We start from the raw sequence: 23,774 nt of genomic DNA, 5'->3' as shown, positions 1-23,774 counted from the left end.
CATATAAGACAAATTTTTAGCCTAAATACCTTAAATATGTTTACATATAGTATGTAGAATAAGGTACTGTTGTGTTGCAATTACAAACATACGCTAGGGTTTTGTACTCAGAAGTTTTTGTAACAGCTTAAAAACAAATAACTGACAAACCTCAACTTGTTGTGCTACTGAACGCATGCAGAACTCATTAAAGTCTGTTGAGAAGAAATCATTAGCGTGCGCGTAAGTAACCAGTCAAGTGCAAGGCTCATCCCCGGGCAGCAGTTAGTCAGCCGGTTCAACGATATAAAGTTCAGGAGGCACTACCCCCGCCTGCTCCCGCACACAGACGCGCTTTTTGCCTCCCGCCTCGCTTCTGTTTGAAAGGGAAGTGGAAGATAAGCCTGTCTGAACTGACAGACCAGACGTTTCCGTAGGACTGGCTCTGAGCAGTTTGCTGGGAAGCCTGAAGCAATCACAGCCAACCAAGCAACCATGCCAATGCGTGTCCCGCCGTGGGGAAAAGGCGTACCCATAAATACGGATCAAGCAGTGAACAGTGGAAGATGCTGACCGTTGAGGAGGGAATCATGCAAAAAAACCACAACGCAACACCAATACACGTACATGTGAAATTCTTCTTGACTCACTTCCTTGTGACGGGTGGTGCTGGGGTTTGTTCGCAGCACGAAGAAAGCTGATGTGTCCTTACGAATACACAATATACCCCACAGGTGTAACTTTCAATATTCTTCCCTAGGCAGCGCAAAGAAACCCATTTTCTTTACCAGCACAGTATCGCTGCTAGCAGACGAAGGAGTCGCTGACATCTGTCTGGAGTCGGAGACCGGCGGCCAGCGTGACTCGAGGAGAGCACGCATCTCCTACAGCAAACGCGCAGCTGCCTCCAAACCACAACTGGCCAAAGCAAAACCACGCCTGGGGAGAGGGTGCAAAACAGCGAGTCTCTTGTAGCAGGTATTACTCTTGTTTCCTGATACGAAGGACACGCCGATACTACATTTGAGAGCGGATAAAAATAAGAGCACAAAGTGGCTGGCAACCTTATCCTTTCAGAGTAGCACGTGCCCTTTTGCTCCTACCCTACCTATAACAACACTAAAAGCAACAAAGGATTTCAGGAAAAGTGATGAGCAATATACTAACTGACAAAAAAGCAGCCGGTTCTGAGATGAATAAATGTATTTCTATATACATTCTTGTGCGTACAATGTATATCTACTTATATTTCCCAGTTTAAACTGTAGAACCAAGGATCTTATGTCAACTTTTACCTAGCTGGGAAGAGAAAAAACTGTGCAGCAATTGTAATAGTTCTGAGGTGAAGATGGTTTCAACATAACTTTTTTATATGCTCTAGTCACCAAAAAGCAGTTGTTTTACCTCTTGATATTGAGCAACGCCCAAGGTATCCCTGTGGGAGTGTTGAAAGCAGGTAGCAATTTCTCTCCAAGCTCCACTGCCTTTTTTCGGAAAACCTGGAAGTTAAGAAGAAACGAAGTGTTGGAAAACGCACTAAATTCATTTAGAGAACACCGTTACGGAACGTATAGTGGAAGTCATCTCAGCACAACGAAGCATCCCTGCTTTTTTAGAGTGACACCGAAGGAATGAAGCAGCACATCCCGTTTTCCATCACGCGCAGTAACGGGAGAACTCAAATCACACGGTGACGATGCCCAGACGACCCGCGTCCGGCACGACCAGCATCAAGCCCTAGACACCAGCGGAGCCAGACCCGCTCCGGTTCGCACGGAGCTGCTCGTGCGCTCCCCGCAGCGCTCGCCGGGGACTCTGGGGTCGGGGACGGAGGGAGAAGGGCTGCTGGATCCAGGCTGGCTCCCCGGCAGCTCCCTGCGCCGAGTGACAGACACCTCCTCCCGGAGCGGCGCGGACGCTGCCGCAGAAACATCGCCTTTGCTCCGTGGGAGGTTTATTAACGGTGGCTCAGCGGGCCGTGGGAACCCAGGCTGGATTGCCATGTACCTGCTGTACTGCAAAAATGTGCTGCACAGGAGATCTGCGGCAAAAACACATACCCCCCCCCCCCCAAAAAAAAAAAATATATATATATGCAGCACCACAGTCTTTATGGACTCAGGTGGCTTATACCCAGATTGTATCGATGCCATGATTAATCCAAAAATTGGAATATACCCCTACAGATAACTGAGACTTAACTGATCTTTAGCATCTGAAGAGTTTCAGCTCTCATCTTAAAAACAAGAAGCAGAAAGACCCCAGATGCTTAACGTGTGCCCACAAGAATGACAAACAATATAACACCAGAAACTTTTATGTCCAAAGTAACAGTTACAAAGCTAGAACAAAGAAGATTTTGCTCTCCTTCAAGTGCCAGCTCGGCTCAGGTTACATTAACCTGACTTTTTGAGCAGCAAGTGCTCTAGTAAGAGAGTTTTTAATTAGAAGCAATACTGTTCCAACTTAAATATAGAAACCTATTTAGTAATTTCAATATGTGGATGTTCAAGGCCTATTTGCTTGGAATTACACTGGGATCCTGCGCAACACTGAAAGGGATTATCCCAGGTGTAGTAGCCAAAATAGCAAAGTCACCTTCATCGTTCTCTCTAATAACGGCTCCCTTCAATGCATTTTTTTTTCCCCTCAGACATATTTATGATGAATTTCTATTTATTTATGTATTAGAAATCAACTTGTACATCTGATGCATCTCATGGTGTAGCCAAGTACAGCACAGCAAATTTTTGGAGAAGGAAAAAAAAAAAAAAAAAGCATATATGTTTATTTGGATACATAAAGACATTTGCTGGTCAAAACAAGGTAATGACGAAATTTCTTTCCACACAAATAAAATACAATTTATAAAATCCCACTTTCTAAAAGCCACCTTGAGGAAAGGTTTTTATTATTGAAAAAATACATGATCAGGAGAGAATATAAAACTCTGGGATAATCACGTTACCATAAGGAAGCTCCAGTCTACCCCACAGTCTCTTCATATGACACAGATCTCAAGATTTCTGTGACAGCAGTCCAAGATTTAGCATTACAGTACAAGATATTTTGAGGGAGGTTAAGCAATTTGAAGCCAAATTATGGCTGGAGTCAGAAAACTTTTTCGAGTGGATTGCATGGGAGCACTAGGAGAAACTTGAAGCAAGGCAGCAGGGAAAACAATTTGCCTGGAAATCCCTTCATAATCCATGTTATTTCTGACTTCCTGGTTTACCGATTGTGTGGATTCTGCTGAGAATTAGTTACGGATTTGTGATCTTCATCCAGCACATAATTCAGTCTCCCCAAGGGTTAGAACCTTGAGGGACACTCAGAAACAGTTGGTGCAGGACATAATTATCTCGTGGTAGACTTCGCTGAGAGGAGCAAGCGGCAGTAACCCCACCAGGAGCACACAAGCTTTCCTCTCGTTACACTACGCAGCCACGTTTTTCACCTTGGTCTGTTGAACCCAAACCTCTGCTTTGCTCTTTCAGCACAAGGGAGGCCTCCCCAGCCTTTCACAACGTACGGTGCGATCAACTCATCAGCTTACTTTAGCATCTCTGCCCCGAAACACTGAAGTATTAACAGCAGAGCAGTTACTATGACCCCCCTCAAGCAATGGGCACACAAAGACTCCTAATTTCTATAGAAGCATCTGCTGTGCAGCATAAACCCCTGCCTTTTGCCATATGCAAAGGGGGTAGATATTTCATTTTATGGAATGTGGTTAAAGGTGCCAAATGTACTCTTTTTAGACGTGTCTTTAACGTCAAGAGATCTCCCTTTCAAAAAGCACGTACATATTTAACCATAGCAGTTGCAGCCAGGCTCAGTAACTGCTGTACCTTACAGGCTGTATTAATCCTTCATCATTAAAAAGATTACATGCAAGCTCAGAAAGAGGTCTGTTACAATAATTGCTTCTGGACAAAAATGTAACATTTTAGTATCTTAATTAAAGATTCGAGGTACAGCGATAATGCTTTACTTTCAAATATTTCTACCAACTCTCACATATTTTTTTCAATTCTACTGTATTTCTTTTATAAAGTAACAGCCCAATTTCTTTCAAAATAGAATTGCCTACTTCATGGAAATGTAAAAAATAACAGTTATCAAAAAATAAACACATCCAATATGAAGCAGTAAGGAAATATTGTTCCACATATGGATATGCAAGGAAAATGTAATTCACTCCTGATAAGGACAGCGCTCTGAACACCAACATGGGAACCAATGTTGTCCAAAATGCACCTCTTCCAATGTAGTAAACAATTTTCCTAGTAGGCAACTAGGAAAAGAGAATTTAAAAATGATTTTTAAACCATTATACAACTTTGGAACAAGTCTTGAGGTGAAGGTGCACTTCTTGTTTACAAGAGAATTTCAACAGGTTATTACTAATGCATGCTAGTGATTTTCCTTCCCCTTCCAAAGTTAAAAAAAAGCCAACTATGGACATTATCCAATTTTACCTCCAGGGTAATTTAACATGGCTGAACAACTGACTGCTAATCACTAGCTATTACGTAGAACAGTATAGGCAAGAATGACAAGAATACAACACCCCTCTGAATGACTGAACACAATAAATAGCAACTTCCCGCAGAAAAATTGTGCTCTTTCGGAAAGGGTAAAAGGGTGAAGATTAATAAAGGAACCACTTTATTTTTCAATTTGCAGGTTTAACAGTTAAAAAATAATAATAGGAAAAGCGGGTGTTGTTAATTATTGCACACCATCCACAATCTTCACCATATTTTTCTTTTGCAGAAACATCTAATATTGGACAAGAAATAAATATCGTACAGGGCAAGATATTTTTTCGGATAATAAGAGTAAATAAACAATAGAAACTTCTACTTAATATCTCTATTGCTGACATGAATTTCAACTTTTTGCCAAGTCCTAATCTCTCCCAAACTATGGCTCAGTAAAGTCATTTTTTGGCAACCAGAAAGTATGACAGCCATTACGGAGATGCACAGAGTAAAGGCAGAAATGACAAGAGCACAAAAATGAGAGACATTATATATAATAAAGGAAAAGATCTACAGCAAAATTTCCCATCCCAGTGGTTATCTTTAGAGGCTCGAGGACTTCTCCTGGCCTCCTCCTCATGGATGCTCAGCCAGCAGTAATGAAGGCTTACTTACAAGAAGTATTCCATCGGGATCAGGCCTGGCAGAAGCCATCACAGCCCCATGCCTGCACCCACCCTTCAGCCCACATTTAGTTCTCATGGTTTAAATACTTACCTACAAGTCTAAAAGCCTACAAACCACTCCCAAGAACCCCATGACTTGCTCCACGGTTCTATCGTATCCAGACTGCACACTTTTCAAGGAAGAGGGACTGTGGAGTTATTTACCTGACATATCAGCTGTCCCTTCATCAGGTGATGCAACGAGTAAGCCACTGTCATCAATCCCTTCTTTTAAATTGAGGATGCAGAGGAAAGTACTATGGCTACCTTTAAAAAACAACAAAACCACTAAAAATGGCACTGACATTTAACTCAGCTAGATACTACATGTCGTGGTTTAACCCCAGCCAGCAAGTATGCATCCCGGTGTGGGATATACTGGGCATGACGTCCCATGGTATGGAATACCCTGTTGGCCAGTTTGGGTCAGGTGCCCTGGCTGTGTCCCCTCCCAACTTCTTGTGCCCCTCCAGCTTTCTCGCTGGCTGGGCATCAGAAGCTGAAAAATCCTTGACTTTAGACTAAACACTACTTAGCAACAACTGAAAACATCAGTGTGTTATCAACGTTCTTCTCATACCTAACTCAAAACCATAGCACTGTACCAGCTACTAGAAAGACAACCAACTCTATCCCAGCCAAAACCAGGACACTACACTACAACAAAGAAAATTATTCTAAGTGAAGCACAGCAATTTAGGGAAGAAAATGTTAATTGAAACTAGTCAGAAACACATGATCAGCGTGTAATGCTATAAAGTTAGGTAGGATACTGAATACTTTCCCAAGCATTTCTCTCCAACCTAATTTTTCCCAGAAGACAAATTTTGGATGTGAGATAAACCTTCTTTTTAAACTCAAAGTATTACTAACATTTTTTAAAAGGTTTATGTAAGATCTCTAACAAACTTGTATGATACTGATTCACACTGTGTGAAGGTCCTGTGTAAGGAAGACTCCTCCGTGGAATAAGTACACAGACTCCTTCACACTCTGCAGTCATACTCATAATTAAAATTAGCACTAAAGCAAATTAGATACTTACTATAGTCATATAATAGATTAGACAGAAGATAGAGTTACTACATTTTCTACTGAGATCTCTGTTTATATTAGCAGGCTATGAATTGTTAGTTAAAACACGCTCAATGCTCAGTAAAGCAGCACCTTCCTCGTTCTTTTGAGTTACCGAGCTCAAGTGCCTTACAAACACAGAAGTCACTCCAAACCACCACCATTACTCCAAGCCAGCAATTCATTGAACAACATTTGAGTAAGCAGCAACATGCAAACAAGAAACCCACCTCCCTGCTGCGCACACTCGGCCTTCCTCTTACTGTTTGTTCATTCCACAGGCAACACGCATACCAAGCCAGGGAGCAAAACATTATTTTTCCACTCCATTAGATGTTCTTAATTGTTTTTTAAACACATATAAATATTTTTGGTCATCGTAAGAGAGAACAAACTAACTTGGGAACTTCCCCTACCACACCACCACTGCACAGGCTGCTAGGAGATATGCTTTTGTACAACACCGTACCGATGCACGTTGTGATTCCCAGTGCCAAAAGTCATCCACTTCCTCAGGAACTACAATCTGCATCTTTCATTCTAGTAGGACTATTACTGAAAAAGGTAAGAAAAGCAACCACATTTACATATACAGTACTTTCATCAGCAGTTTTCCTACAGTAACTGGTTTTCTAATAAAAATTTCCTTATTTCTCTCAAATGTGACCTTAATTCAGTGAGGCACTCTTGCTTAGAAAAGCAGTTTGGGTATGAGGTTTTTTGGTTCTGCTTACTTTGTGCCACTGATGCAAATGTAGAGGTTTTGGATGTGAATTAGGACACAGAAACAAACTTTGGATGAAAAAGAAGTTGTGAATTTAATGAACCAAGTTTTCCAAATACCCACTTAATTAATTTAAAGCAGTTACGTGCATTCTCTACACTACCTTGTGGTATGCAGATATCCAAAGTGTGTTTTGTGATTTTTTTTTTTAATGGCTTTAGAGAAGAAGTCTTTTTCTTTTAAAACAGATTGTTAAAAGAGGTCATACATCCAGAACTGCGTTGCTCATGTTAGAAGACCCAATCCCACAATCAATCAGATTTTGCAGACTCTTGTGTCCATTATCAAATCTTATTAGGGAAAACAGAAAAATGAGGATCTGCCTGCAAAAATGGAACCACAGGGCTAAAAACAGAGTTGTCATCTGGTGAGCACTGACTTTCATTATAGTGCAAGAATGTTATCTCCTCTGGATAAACAAAAAACCATTTCCTCTGGCTGGAATGACAAACCCCTTTGAAAATGTTAGGTTACCTCATCATAGATTTAATTGCTGTTGCTAACCAGGAAGAAAAGAAAACACAGGAAACAAAGAAATATCTTAGAATTGCGTATGAGGCACATCTAATTGAAAAAGAGCATAACATGGTACAATATCGTAAATTAAAGAACAGCCAGAATTCTGCCTTAAGAAGTCCTCCATACAAGTGAAACCAGAAGCTAAATTTTAACACCAGAGGAAAAAAATCCTATGCTGGGTTTTTGGGGGGTTTGTTTTGGTTTTGGTTTTTTTTTTTTTTTTTTTTTTCAATTGACAAAGACATTTTCTCCACATTTTTAATTCTGTCAAATTAAGCATTTTTCGGTTTTGTTTTATATTTACAGATAGAAACTGACAAGCCACTAAGTAAGATTTATTGCTTTCTTTCCTGTACCTGACTACCTTTCCCAGTAGGGTAAGGAATGAATATTTCAGTGCAAAAGCAGGAAACAAGAGCAGAAAAATGAACAGGGACAGGCCACTTTGCTGCTCTTCAGAACACTGAATAGAAATCCTTTCAGTGTAACAAATGTTGATTTAGGTTTAAAGTGATCTGCTAACAAAAGAGAACTCTCTTAGAAGAACTTGTTCCAATACCTTCTTTGCTGAAAGACAATCCAGGATTTTTGCTATGTTTGCATTTGTTTTATTTTTAGAATGAAAGATTAGAAATGCTACAAAAATTGTGGCACCCCACCTGACATACCAGAGTACTTGAAATAGCGTAAGCTGAATTCTTCCACTATCTTCAATACCAAGCGATACCACGCTTAAGCGTCATATTATTTGAAACTATTTCCTATAACATATTTTCAGTGTTTATGACACCTGGATAAGTTACCCAGCTGCTGGCATTAATTCAGCAGCAATTACTGCTTTTACAATTACTGTCACCTTGACACTAGCAGGTGGTTTTTTGAGTTTAATTTCATTCAGTCCTCACTTACTCCTGGCTGAGCCAAGTCAGTTATGAATTATCTGTGCTACAAGGTGAGGAGACAGTTAATAACATTTCTGGAAACAAGTGCTGGAGGGAGTTACGCCAATGTGGTAACCAGCACCAACAGAAGGAGCCCAGTTAGGTGCCCAAACCAAACCCCCCAACAGGGACATCCCAGGCACGGCCAGCCCGGACAGCGAAGAGCTGACCATGCTCTGGAAATTTAAATTGGCACCAATTCTGTAAAAGCACCGTGAAGGAAACAATGCCTCCTTTAGATCCTTTACAGAGCGTGGTTTGTCACACCTTCACATTGAGAATATTGACCGGACAGAGCAGTATTTTATTTTATTGAGAATTTAAACAAGTCACCCCCCTCCCTGGAGATGAGCAAAATGCAACTGGTCGGGTTTCTATCCCATCGGGATGCTGGCAGAGGGACCACAAATTAAGCTGTTACATGGCACAGCGCTAGGGCATCTTGGGGTTAGGAGATGTCAGAAATCCCAGGAAAAGGACTAAATTAAAAAAACCCAAAACACTTAGTTTGGTAAATAATCTCAGATGCTCCCTTCTCATTAACATTCTCAAAGCAGCACTAGTTTTCATACAAATCTCTCCCTCGCACCTATAAGCAATGTCACGGCTGTATAAAGCAGGAGGAATGTTTCATTTAAAAATAATGACAATCTGCAGCCATTCCCACAATCCTGCTCGGCATCTACTGTCATACAGTGCCAGGCTGGAACCTCTTAAAAGACAAATGGTTTTCAGCGGAGAGAGCCTGGAAAATATAGATCCTGTAGTAAAAGGGGGCTTTCTGTCTCAATCTAAGCCTGAAACAGCCACAGGACAGTATTTATAATGAGATCTTCAGTATAGAAATCCAAAGCTTATATTTGACACACCTGTAAGAGCAGCAGGCACTGGAGTGCTGAAACCTTGCGAAAACTCTTGGCACCCAAGATGACGTGGAGATTCAGGAAGGTGCACATAAGTTTCCAGCTTTTGAAAATCATGACTGTAGAACCGCCTTACTGGAGAGATTCAGGCCGCTTGTGGTATCTGCAAGCAACAACTCTATCTCACCTGCAAACTGCTAGAGCAGTACGTGTCTTTCTCACAACTTGAGGAAATAACAAACATGGGTAAACTTTTAGATTTGTACTGCCCTTTCCAGAATACTCCAGTATGCTGGTCACCAGCTTGTAGAAGCAAATCCACTTTAAAAAGATGCTTATTACAAAAATTAGATCACATTTTGGGAAAAAAAAATTAAAAAATCCCTTCTTTTATTCAATTAGCCCTTTCTGTTATGGTTTCACTGATGGCAAGAAAATTAATTTTCTTTTCTAGCTGATTATTGTACCAAAGAAGTCACATAGTACCATGAAGAGTCCCCCCTGCAGAAAAGGCTGTAGAGAACTTAATCAAATGGAAGTAACTGGATTAGTGAGAGATTTCCAGATTTAATCCAAATGTACACAGCAACAAGCACAAAACCCCTCAAGTTATCAGCAGTAGGCTAACACATGCAATTACTTCAGTAGTTTTTTAACTAAAGAATTTCTAAAATAGATATATTGTATTTTAAAATCTTATTTTAGGAAGGCCAGTAATAAATGGTACAAACTGGCAGAAAGAAGTCAAGGCATAAAACAAAGAAATATTAATGTACAGTACCTTATACACATCTGACTTGCACTTTAAAATTGGAATGAAGGAAGGAATTGCTAACTGCAGAATTAAAAAAATCATAAAGGAAGAGTTTGTTCCAGTTATATTTAGTTACTTCCTTTTGTGCTATTCATGTGTCTTTAAGATTGCTTACACAGACAAACTCCAAGAACTATTTAACAGGAAGAACTTTGAGACCACAAGAGAAAAAGTAACTGCTAATTTATCCACTAATGTCAGAAAGCATTACTTTTTTTTAAAGCTTATATATGCTTGTACAATTAAAAGCTTCACTACAACCCATTAGTACCTGCAAAGCTCATGAACTGACCATTTAATAATATCTCTGTTGTGATAATTCAAGAAAAGGTGGTAATGCATGTAGTAAACTTTAACGATTGCCTGTAATAAAAGGAATTTGTTAGGTATAAAAGCCTTTGAGAATTCCTCACCCCAAACTCAGGGCAGCCTTAATTTTTCAAGAGATGCGATACACAGCATGCACAATGAGTAATGAGTTGGATTTGCTGCATATGTGCAGATCAACTGCACGCTGGCAGCTGGCTCCTGAGGCCCCAACCACAGGTAACAAGAGTCATGCCTACAAAAGCTGGGCTCAAATCTTAAAATTCTGAAATCCCACACCACCCCAAATAAATAAATTATGAAACAGCTCAGTGTCAGCAAATCAGCGTCAAAGATTTGGGATGCCAAGTCTTGCGTCCTGTCAGCAATAGGAAGCCTGGAATCCCAGGTCTCCAGTCAAATAAAGCACGTGCTTCTGGCAAGGGCAGATGGCAAGCTAGCAGGCATTAAAACTGTCAGCAGCCCATGACGGAGGACTGAGCCCACACCTAAGAGCTAGGGGAAGTTTTAAATCTGTGTTTTTACCTGATAGCCACATAACTGGAACAGGATATTAACCCTCTATATATCTATTAACACCATGGTATGTCCTGCTTTGAACATCAGGCAGCACTGTAAGGGGCACCATACAACTGCACAAGTGAAGGATCGACAGCCACCATCGCTAAAAAAACTCCTTCCCAAGACCCCTCCATCCCCAACAAAACAACCCCCCCTCAAACCTGCAGAAGTCCGATATTCAAATGCTTGGATGCTGGTGAGAGACGCTGTCAGCCCTAGAAGCAACTTGTAGACTAACACTGGACAAGGATGTCAAGAGCACAAAATACGTCATGTATTTAGCACTCGGGTCTTCTACAGTTAAGGAAGATGATACATGTATTTGAAAATATGTTGGATGTAAGTAAATACGAATGGATTAAAAATATGGAATATACAATGGAAACTCATTATATTGTGAAGCGATACAGAAAACATCTGGATGTCATCTTAGAGGTTTGTGGTTTTCCTGATTAAGGAAACAGCTGCCTTAGTAAAATTACTCATATCCACCAGTAATGAAGAGTATCTTTTAGCACAATTCCTCTGTTAAGCCACAAGCATCTGCTTCCTAATTTTCTTTTTATTTAATCTTGTGTACCCAGCCCGAGTGCTGTAACAACAAATTTAAATAGCTGCCTCATTTGACATCTTGCAAGCTATCGTATCTAAACAAAGAATAGCACTTTGCATATGAAACTCTCCTTTCAAGCAGGTGACCGTTGAGAGGTGATTTGCAACACCATCTGTGTGAAAGCAGGGGGTGGGGTGGAGGAGCCTAATAAACTTTGCATGGTGAATCAATAATTACATCCTTAATGTAGCATAAAGTGCTAACAGAAGATTCATTCCCAGCCTTGTAAATTCAACTGTATCTTTTAACTCCGATACCATTAAGTGATTTAGAGTGATGCCTTCACTCTAAAGTACGCTCCTAGACCACAGCGGCACGCACAGAAAAAGCTGAAATCACTCTGCGTACATAAGGATATTCTATTTGCTTTTTACTGTTAACTCAACAGCAAATGGAGAGCTGTTTGTTTCAGCCAGTGTTATGTGATACTTTTAAGTTTGTTCCAGCTGTTAATGTAAAGAGTTTTAAATGATGCTTATCAAATATACAAGTAAAACAATGTGAACAAGATACTAAGTATGCCTACTTTAATTGTTCTTCTGCTCATTTTTTTTCTAACTTCATTTACTCACGTTAATATTTTGCTCCAACATCAGAATAACAGCTTAATGAAATGGCTCTCAACAGTTGGAATCAAAAGTGTCCTTGGATAAAAGAGTCCAAGGCTCAAGATCTCCCATGTTCTGCCGTCTTCCTTGAACTGACCACTAGCAAATAGGGACCTGCAGAGCAAACCTGGTCAGCTCACCAAGCCAACGGAAAAAAAGAGCTACGCTTTTTGCTCTGGTCCCCCTCAAAAGGGCTGTCTTCCTGAATCACCACATATCACTCAATCTGACACCATCACAGGTATTTTAAGTCAGGTATCACTCAGAGGCCAGTCCTCAAACGGTTAAAATTTATACTGGCAATGTCCTCAGACAAGGTAGCACAGAGTAGCTCTTCTCCAACCAGCTCAGGGTTTGTTCCTCCCCGAGGAGTTACTCCTACCGCTGTAGAGCAATTGTCGTGGGTCTGCAGCGGTAGCGCTGTGGCCCTAAGAAAGGAAAGCTTCCCTTTTCTCTGCTGTTTTTGCACAAAGGGCTCCAGATAGCCAAGGGGCTGTGTTTTTACGAAGCCGTGAGTGAAAGTTCACAGAATCACAGAATAGTTGAGGTTGGCAGGGACCTCTGGAGCTCATCTGGTCCAACCCCCCTGCTCAAGCAGGGCCACCAGAGCCAGTTGCCCAGGACCACATCCAGACAGCTTTTGAATATCTCCAAGGATGGAGACTCCACAAGCTCTCCGGGCAGCCTATGCCAGTGCCTGGTCACCCTCATGGTAAAAAAGTGTTTCCTGGTGTTCAGAGGGAACCTCCCATGTTTCAGTTCCTGCTGAAAGTTATATATAGATGTTATATTTATATTGTGGCATAGCATTATGGCATGTACAGGGCAGCGTCATAGTATAGTCCTAAGTGACTTTTGTCCAAGCTTCAGCTCCAGTAGACGCTGGAACAAGCTATTTATCAACAAGAGTCTCCTCTTGTAAGGTAGTAGTGGCTTGCTTTAGAAAGAAGCAGTAAACTAATAATAACAATAACAAGAAGAACAAGTAATAACTAGCAAACTACATGCAATGCAGGTGACGAAAGGATTACGGCAAGGAACAAAGCAGGATGAGAATCCAAACTGACAAGTTTGAATACCAAAGTTTTAAAAACAAGTCATGAGGTTGGGCACAGAATTACAGAGTTCCAGGCTTTATACAGTCTTCATTAAACACAAAAAGCTTAAGGAGTCTCATTTGCATTAAAGTTTACTCTAATGCCCTTTACAAGAGATCCGCTGTTCCTCTTCACACAAGGGCAATTCCACTGCACATTAATTTGATGTGTTCATGCATACAAGAATAACAAATTAAAACCTACTCTTTTAGAGTTTTTCTTCTACTCTTTAAACATGTATCAAATATAATGAGTATTCACTGAAAATTAATGTTGTATATTAAGGCTGTCCCATGTTTAAACAGTAAAGCGCTTCTTTTAATCATTATACTAGGATTTAAGCCAACACAGGAATTTCCAGATTTTGTGATCTCAGATACTGGAAGCATCATAAATACCTTAAAAAGTAAAACGATCACAAGTATGAAGACAGCGCCAACTGTCACTCTGTTAGATTTACAGCATGGATCACTTAGGAACAAACCATTTGATCGTAAAACTCTCTCATTGATCTTTCTCTACCACCAGCAGCTACAGACTACTTCTGTTTCACTTTTACATATATGGAAAAGGAACCAAGAGTTTTATCTGTTCCAACCCTAATGTTTCAGTGGTTTCTCAGATTACAGGCAAACGTTGATAACCGTCACAACTGCTAACATTGTAGAAACTACTTCTTTCATTTATTTTGGTAAATTCCATTAAAAACAACAGGATTCAGAAGGTGCCATTTGGGTAAATTCAGCTTGGATTTGCAACTGTGCAAACAGCTTAGCTTGACTCCATGACAGGTGAGTTTTGTAACACTAGCAGTTGCATTGATGATGCATTCCTAAGAAGTCATTTTTCAGGGGAGAGGAACATGTTAAAATTTAGCATATTCTGAAGGTTCCTTCCTCCACAAGACCTCTGACACACCATCTAGCTGGCTTTTTATATGAGCAATGTAACAAGAAAAAACTTCTTTTGTATAGCAGCAAAAGATGATGATGGTTTCTTAACTCAGTGCATTCTTTCTTATTGTTGAGATTTCTCTGAAAGACATAGTCACTGAATTGTCTGATGAATAATGGGCACATCCAAAACGAGCCTAAATAAAGTGCTTGTGTATTTTCCTTAAATTAAGTATAAGAAATGTGAACTCTCTTGTAGTTCTTTTTATGTAAGCCAAACAGGAGGCTTCAAGAGAGAAGAACTATGATTTAAGAAGCTGCTTTTATGTTGTAAGTTAAATCATCGGGCAGGCTAATTCAGTTCCTTTCTGTTTACTGTAAGACTATTTCTCTTACTGGACAAGCCATAAAACTAAAGTGACTAAAATACAAGAAGGCAAGCAGACATTTCCAATTCTTAAGAGTCAGAAACAAGTGCTCTGACTGAAGAGCAGTGCTGCCAGAAAGTCATAAATTTATGAACAATTCAACTGCTTCTCTGAATTCCCTGCAGTTAAAACTTTTTTTTTTACAATTAAACCTCAAAATCATTGCTATAATTAAGCAGCCATTAGATTAACAAGATTAACATTATTTTTAAACGCAGCGTATATTTGGAGGAAATAATGGTTACAAGTATTCATAAAGATTTCAAGTATGCATATTAGCATATATAGGTAGCATTACATTGCTTTCCATCCCCCCACTTCAAGGAAGGGGAAAGAAAAAAAAAAAAAGACATGACAGTCATGTAAACTCTTTCTGTTTTTACCAAAACTCATGACATGGCTTTAGCATCTTATTTTAGTCTTTGAACACTTTGCATAGCCACTCCTAGAGAAAATACTTTGCAAGTTTCACTAATTTATTTTTATATTTGATGGTATGTAAATTAAAACATTACAGTACCTTAACTGTAATTTCAAGTTGGAACTAGATATAAAAAAAGTCTTAAAAGTATGATTTAGAAAAGGGGCGTCTTAGCACCAGCTACACTCATTACTTCTATCACCAACTGTCATAGTCCATCAAGAAAAAATTGGTTGAGCACAGAGGAGTTCTTGCTATCTCAGTAAGCCTTTACTTTTGGCCTTGGGTCAGTTAATAACTGTATTAACTTAACACATAACCTTCAAGCAAATCAGAAAGGCTGATGGCATTTCACATCAGAGTAAGTCTGCCCAAATGTGCCGAGTAGCAACCATCCTGAGTCTCCTGCATCAGTGTGGCAACATTTGCCCAGAGCATCTCAGCAGTTATTGATCTTGCCTGGAATCAGGAAGATTATTTGTTCTTCCCTCTAGAATATAAATGGAAATAAAAGCAACTCTGGAGAGAAACGACTGAGCACAGACTAAGTGATGTTTGTAAGAGATACCCTACAAGCAGCAAATGCTGATGAGAAGGTTCAAATTATTCACTGGTTTTCCATGATAAAAGGAAAAAGATTGAAATTGTCTGTATACTATGAATAGTGTTTTTAAGAACAAGTTGGGGAAAATAGCATCCTTTAAGAAACAGCATTGTGAGCTGCTGACTTTGTTCTGCAGCTGTTGGTTTGAAGAAAACAAAAAAGAGTTTTCAAAGAAAAATGGAAGAGAAAGAAGTTCACAGCATATCCTTTTCACAAGATGATCCTGAGGATCTACTGGACTGTAAAATTATCTAGTCATGCTTGCAAAAATTAAGGACAGCTTGCCCCCCCAAGGGACAACACAACTTTAAAGCACTAACTGGACTGAACCAGCTTCCAAAAAAACCTAGTGTGGTTATTTTGCTTAGCCTGCAAAAGCAGATGACTGCCTAAAGGCTGAAGAAAAGAAACAAATCAGACACATCTAGCTCTTCAGATTAACTAGTTACAGAGCCTTTTCAGTAGTTCAATGCATCTGAATCATAAGAAACAACGGAACTGGCCCTTGATGCCAGAAGGAAGATTGCTTTCCGTTAATTGAAGGTTGACTCCACTCCAGTAACACTGCTGCTGGAATGATCTTCCTTGTTTGCTTTAAAGTTTTGTCAGTTTACATAAGGTTGGCTTTTTTGGATGTTAAAATAAGCTTTTGAGCCTTCATGTAGCCAAATGACGAGAGTCCCCGCATACTGTGCTGTCTTAATTAGCTACTATTTGAAGGAGTTATCAAGGTTAGGTGGGTTAATGTAAGCAATCAAAGGTGTTGAGTGAAGAATATCAGAGCTGAACACATCAAACAAAATCCAAGTTCTTCAGAATATCTTACCACCTTCTGCCCTCTCTTATATCTTACGCTTTACTAGAAAATTAAACAGTAAGATTGCTGAGCAGCTAACAGCTGTGGGAATACAAAAGTATAATACTTGTTGACAAAAGACTTGCAATGTAAACAGTGAGCTAAGAAACTGAATCTGCTGTTTAAATACACCCTAAACTATTTTTCCTTGAGGACAGCAAGTAAGATTTATATGAAGCACTGGCACTATGTACTACTCCTCTTTTTCATCTTTCAAATCTTCATGGAAGTGATTTTGTTCACCCTCTTCTCAGTCTTTGGCTTAAGAAAAGTTTGCAGTTTGTCCATTTTTGTGCACTTAGGCCTATGCAAAATGAGCCCTTATATTCCTTGACTCGAGGAAAACAAAGATTTGTCTTTCAAATGCTTAATGACAGCTCTGTTTAGGGGCAATCATCTGCCAAAACCCCAAATTCTCCTTGGCATCCACTGTGCTGGAAGTGACACAGAATTTTTCATGTGAACATCTTTTCCAAATTCCTTCTCAATCATTTGCACATAGGGTGCAAATACAGTCTGCGTATGGAAGAGGCAAGCTTTTGGCACAGGATAGACAGGAACTGCACTCATTTAGCAACCACAACATTTATCAACATTATTCAACTGTTGCATTTTTACAAACAAATGGCAAATGAATAGCATGTGGATTCCTGCAGTTTCCAAAAGACCTGGGAAAAATCTCCCTCATCATCTTTCAAATCTTTCAGATTTCTGTTGTTTGAAAATCACAAACAATAGATCCTGCCAAAAAAATACACAGGCCAATTAGCACTCTCCATAAATTGATCCCAAGAGTTCATGCTAACTTAAAGCCAGTGAACCTTGTTTGTATCTGTTTCATCTGCTGAGCAAATGTATTGCTAAATCCAAAGGAGACTAAAAGAGTTTGTTTCTTCTGCAGGAGATGCCATTGTCTGTACCCTATTGCTGAAGGCATGAAGGGCATGCCAGAACAGCAATGATGCCTGCTTCTGATTTCAGGCATTCAATTTTCTCAATGATTTTCAGTTAGTTTGAAGGAGCAGGACTTGTATGTGGCACAAAGTGGTGTTTTGTAATGAATCTCTAATCCGATCCTTCAAACAGCAAATTGGATGAGGAACTTTCCCGATTTCATCGTAAATTTCCATTCACTCGATTTGTATTTAAAATACTTAGAATTAATTAATGCTTACATATTCTTTAATAGAAGCAATTTAAATTGTTGGAAAAAGATACAAAAGTAGAAGGACTCTTTGCTAAAGTCAGATTTGGGAATCTGATGGAAGGCCTTAGTAGTTGCCAACAGAATGAAAAACACAGGAATCTCCTACTGGATGGTTTATGCTTTTATCTTCTCTAAGCTAATAAGGAGAGGACATTTTCATCTACTTAACTCCCAACTTAATGAAAAATAACCTCTGGAGCAGACTCAGTCTGTGGAGACAAAAGCACAAAATGGAACCTTACATAAACTAGCTATACGTTGTGAAAGATTTAGATGAAGAAATGAAGAGTTACCCCATGCCCAGAGTAAAATGCAGGTACATACTATTTTCACCTGTACTTTTTGGTGGAAAAAAAAAAAAAATCAGTACAATAATTCAATAACATGTATTACTTATCACCTAATTGAACTTTTATAATACATCCACAGAGAGAATATACTTTCCCAAATATTTTATATAGCCTAGAATTAAAGGAGGATAAATTAATGCTGATCTATTCCCACTGTCAGCACCAACTGAGATATTTTTATGTTGCTTTCATTTGCAGAAATAAGTCAAATTCTCGGCTGTAAAATTACACATAAGGATTATTCTTTAGATATGGGAAGTTTATTTGCAACAATCTCAACACTGCTTGCAACTGGCTCCATAGGATCCTATATTTAACCATACGTTGCACATTTTCTATTAAATTTGCAGAACAGGACAATCCCACCAACTCTTTGGGCAATATGTTCTTACTCTCCTTTTACTCTTCTTTATTATTGCAATTGCATTTGGTGCTGCAAAATGACAGAACTGAATACTGAGATAAACAAAAAGAGACAAATGTCTTGGAAACTGAACTTCTTTGCAGATGCATGGTGACTCTGGACAGACTGTTAATAGCGTATCATTTCTTCTGTATAGTATATTAACCACATGCAAAGAATTCTTCTTTTGGGTCTATCTAGAGCTGCTGCTCAAAAGGAAAGTACCCACACTAGTATTTCTGGTAGACATGCCCTCACCAACTGTTCTGCAGAACCACAATCAAGTGAAACTGCAGGAGCTGGTTGAGAGCCAAATCCTCAGAACAAACCAACCAGCTCCCTCTCAGCTGCTTGAATTCTACTTAATAATATAGCTCACAAGCTCATGTCAAACACACCAGCTGTTACAATCACAATCAGATATTACTTAGCTCTCATTATCATCCATTCTCCTTTCTAACAGTTTACCAGCTTTAGCATCAGACTGCAGTAGCCTAGAGGCAAGCAGGGACTTTTGTTAAAACTGACGTAATGAGCGATAAGTAAGTTTGCCATGGGACAAACTAAATTTTTTTGTTGTTTTGAAAAAACTCCCCAAACAAACTCCTTTCAGTTATGCAAAAGGAAAACCACTAAAAGTGAAGAATGTGATTGTGTACAGGTCAGAGTTCTGAACTCGCGTTTCTCAGACCAAAATCAGGGCTCTGACTCCTGGTTTCACAGGAGGCTTAGCTATGGCAGCTGCAGCAGGCTGTCACCATAGCTCCTCTGTCCCCCGGCTACGGATATTCACGCTGGTGACGGACATCTGAAAGGGAAACGTACCCACTGCTGAACTCCAGCAGACAGCAATTCACTGAATTAATGTATATTGCCACTATTTTCACTTCATATTAGTAAAGCAGCCTGAGAGTCTTTATTATGAGGCACAAAAATTGTTGGTGATGGCAGTCGATTGCGTGCCTGGTATACAGGTATATATATTCCTATACTCAGGAACTGAGTAGGAGTTCCCCGTCAGGGTATGTATACATGGTATCAGTAACTCCAAAGCAGAGAAGGAAGAGAAGGAAAACCAAGAAGCAAAATTTGAATTAAGTGCAAGACTGGGAATCAGCATCTCTGTCACCGTTCTTTGAAGTTTCCTCAGAATTATGTGCGGGGCCAGCTGGAGAGGCAGAGTTGCACAGAGCAGCTGAGCAAGTAGCACTGGGAGAAAGGGGACAGAAGTATTAGGGAAGAGGAAGCTTTTGGAGTATAGGGAACCTATTGAACAGAGATGGGTTTCATCAACAGTGACAGTATAATTGCACTGCAGGAACTTAAGAGACAGAAACAGAAGACTGAAGGGCAGTCTGCTTGCAACAGCAGAGAAACAATCTACATCAAAGAAAATCTTAAGAATCAAGATTATTTTCAGAATGTGAATCCATAGTGATTCTGTAGTACATTTTGATGCAGCTAGCACAGAAAGAGAACAGCCTTAGATCTATTAAAGGTGGTGAAGAGACTGAAATACTAATAGAGATTACAGACTGTGATTGTGGGAAGCAGAGGAGATTTTAAATCCTTCTCTGTTCCTGAGTAGGCTGTTTAGTGCTACATCAGAGCAGATATAAACCATGCTTTTATACACTGCAACGACAGCTTCTTGCAGAAACTCAGAGCCTGTATGAGAAAAAGTAGCTCTTGATTTAGTTCAACATATTACTGTCTAACAGGCCACATGCTCCAGTTCAACATGCTGTTACAAACAAAAGGTTCGCTTTGGTTGTGTTTATGTTTGGAACGGGAATCAAGAAGACCACCTGAAATGACCTTAGAAAGGAACAGCCAAATGGGTAAAATGCTTGGAGATGACTTGGAGGATAAAAGATGAGGTTCACAGTCACAAGACTCACAAATCAAAAGGCTCAGGTGACTTCTGTCTTCTTTTGGTGTGACTGTAAAGAAGGTAATTTAAAACAAGAGTATATTAAGTCCAATTAAGGAATACAGAAATTGATAATGTCTGACAAGCTAAATGAAAAACTATTAAGTCAGCCTAAAAGTAATTTTTGAATAACAAGTTTTTAAAGTTAAAAAACAACAAGAAAAAAAAGAGAAACGAGGCCTGCTTAGAAAGCCAGGAGGAACAATTAAGAGATGTCTGTGTAAAAGAGCACAGTGCATGAAACAAAGTCATTACAGAAAAGCTAAATTTGCCCCAGTGTCGAGTCTTGAACATAGGCAGATTGCCATGCAAGGAGATTTTTAAAAGGACAAGCCTAATGCACTGTCCCAATATTGAGGCTGGACTAGATGACCTCTTGAGGTCCCTTCCAAGCTGAACGACCCCAGGATTCTATGAAATACGGAAGTTTAAAAAAATATCATAAATTAATAAAAATGAAACAAATCATCAAGATAATTTCAGAGCTCTAAAAGAACTAAAACGTGACACCACTGAAGTATTGCTGTATCATGTAAAGTGGCAGCAGATGGATGGTAGGTGGCAAGCAGGACCCAAATCTGAAAACAGGGCTGCAGAAAACTACAGGCAATTGCAGTCTTCTAGTTCCTACCGAACAGGGAATTCTGCTGCCAGTCTGTGAAGATGCTTCAGGAGGAGTTAAGAGGCATTCACACAGAACTGATCAAGCTGATACAGTATGCCTGGAGTTTCAAACAGCATTAGAAATCAAGCTTCCAAGACATAAAAGGAAAAGTCCTCTTGTTAATTAGTGTCAAGTTAAGTGAAAAGCCGGAGATAAAACATGCGGTCAATCCTCTCACTGGTGAGATAAGATCCCCAAGGCATCTATACTAGAACTTACATTCCTGATTTGCAGAAATAGGCCAATACCTTTGTATAGGTGACAAACTTCATCCTCCTACTATTCAAGATTGCTAAATGATGAATTATATTTTTTTGTATTTATGGAATTTAAATATTCTTTATGAAGGGAGACTTCTACAAGAGAGGGAGAGCCAGATAAAAATAGCTACAGCTAAATTCTGGAGAATGTCTCAGCGTTATATGAAGTCAGCAATGTTTTGTGGTCAGCCTGGCAAAGGCAGCTCTAGATCAATACCATCTGCATCATTATTTCATGTCTGCTCCTCATTAGTAAGACAGCACTACCATCACTGATGGATGGTTGTTTTAAGTCGGCAATGATTAGGTCTGAAGTCAGACAGGAGGCCAAGATCATCAAGTGAGGTTGAATAGTGGCACTGTAACTCCTATTCTAAATGCAGATATAAACTAATTAGGTGATATGTCATCACTATTTTTTTTCCTTCTTTTTTTCTTTTTTACTTCTAATTAACAGTTGGTAGACAATAATAGATGAAACTCGGAAAGTCCAACATTTATCATGATGAAGAATAGTTTGTTGTGGTTTTTTATTCCTTCATCCTGATCAGAATAAATTCCTTCAAACAGGAATATATACTGCCAAAGAAAGAAAAAAAAAAAACCAACCCCAAACCTGTTACATTTCTGCTTCATGCCATGGATAGAAATGGCAATATGAACATCATTATCAACTTTATTTTGTCTTCCTCCAGTGAAGATAACTATCTTTAGTCCTAAAAAAGAGAAGGTTATATTATGCAGGAAGAACAGCTGCTGAATCCAAAATATTTTAACTCTGGGGGTGAAAAAAAAAAAAAAATTACTCATCCCATTCAAAAAATGGAAAGCTTCAAAGGAATCTGGGAGCTTACCAGCTGGATCTGAAACTCACGTTCTCCTTATTCACTTCAGAGCATTTTGGATTTACTTTTTTGCTACTCATACAAACAGCAATTGCTAAACGCTCCTTCCATTTCTGCCTATGCAATGTATTCCCTGACTGTGAAACCCACCTTCAAGTAAAACAGTCCCCTTACTACAAAGCTTTAGCAGTACCTGTAAGAACCACCCATCAGTAAACGAGAAGAGCTAGTCAGATCAGTATTTAGGTTTGTATATTCTCTACAAGCAGTGCCATACACTTACCATGACTTTCAGCACCAGTATCACAGTTATTCCCAACAGTGAAGATTACAGTGCTCAGAAATAATGTTTGTCATCTCCATGAATTCCAAGAAGGGTCTTAGCTGCTGTTAGAGGATACAGTGTTGTCCTCCTCCAAAAGCTAACATATTATCTCCTTATATGACTACATTTGGAAGTGTGCTTTAAGCAAGGGGGGGGGGGGGGGGGGGGGGGGGGGGGCGGGAATAATTATCTGGGTCTGCAGAGCAGGGGATCCTATGGCATACAATACTGCTGACCCTTGGCATACCAGAATTTTACATCAGACTAGTAAGTACAGCAAAGCAGTTGTGAAACAAATCTCTCCCTTCCTAGACGTGAGTTTCCAGTACAAAACCAAAAAAGGTTGCATACCAAGTTGCTTAGAAAACGATCGCACGTCCACTCATGAATTCAGGTTTAATTTAAACAACACGATCAAGAAAGTTTGCAAAAAAATCTGTCCTGTTCCTGTGGGTTAAATTTACCATATTACAGGCTCCTCCAGATGCTTTCATACAAACAACAACAACAACAAAATCAATACTATCAGTGCTTTAAAAGAGCCAGGTTTACTTTTAATAATCCCTTACAGCCACTGACTCATGGAAAAATACCACAAAAGCATTCACATGCAATATTACTATGAGGGACTTCAAAAACCAACCAACCAAACAAAAACCCACCAAACCCCAAAACCAAAAAAACCCAGAGCAGTCCTTAAAAAAGTTACTCATCTTGAAGTTTTCTGGTATTTGTAGCTGTTTTACAAATGAAGTTTGATATTTGACTGGAATTCTTTCTAGCTTGGGTTTAAATAGCAATCATAAAATAAAAAAAAGATGTGACAGTGTATGACACTATTCTAACACTTTTTGGTATTTCATATGAATTCAGGTAAGGCAGAAATTGTAGGAAGTTTAATAGAATGCATCTCATAGCTCTATTTGCAAGCGAGCACCACACACAGTTACCAAGAGACAAAGCATTCAATTTGTTCATTTTTAGAATTATTCACATTGGTGCCTTTATCTAAATGAACTATTAAGTGAGCAGGATGTTTTAGGAAGTACTCAGTATGATAGGATATTCTTTAATCATGATTAGTTAGACTTACAAATGATTATGGAACATACAATGTGTTGCAGCTTTGGATCATTACCCATGGAAATGTAATTCCGCAGTACAAACAATAATTATTTCCGTCACCCTTTTAC

The 23,774-nt window shown here is 39.3% G+C and overlaps 1 protein-coding gene across 2 annotated transcripts in view; it reads right to left on the bottom strand.

The window, feature by feature from the left end:
* MAN1A1 (mannosidase alpha class 1A member 1) overlaps positions 1-23,774 on the bottom strand; it is a 152,174-nt gene that overhangs the window by 64,475 nt on the left and 63,925 nt on the right. For both annotated transcript variants that reach the window (XM_029997561.2, XM_041119210.1), the window contains exon 5: positions 1,384-1,478. In XM_029997561.2, coding sequence (XP_029853421.1) covers positions 1,384-1,478 — 95 coding nt within the window. The remainder of the gene's footprint in view (positions 1-1,383; positions 1,479-23,774) is intronic.

This window comes from Aquila chrysaetos, chromosome 2, assembly GCF_900496995.4.
Source record: "Aquila chrysaetos chrysaetos chromosome 2, bAquChr1.4, whole genome shotgun sequence".
Lineage (NCBI taxonomy): Eukaryota > Metazoa > Chordata > Aves > Accipitriformes > Accipitridae > Aquila > Aquila chrysaetos.
This window is presented reverse-complemented; position numbering and strand designations above follow the sequence as displayed.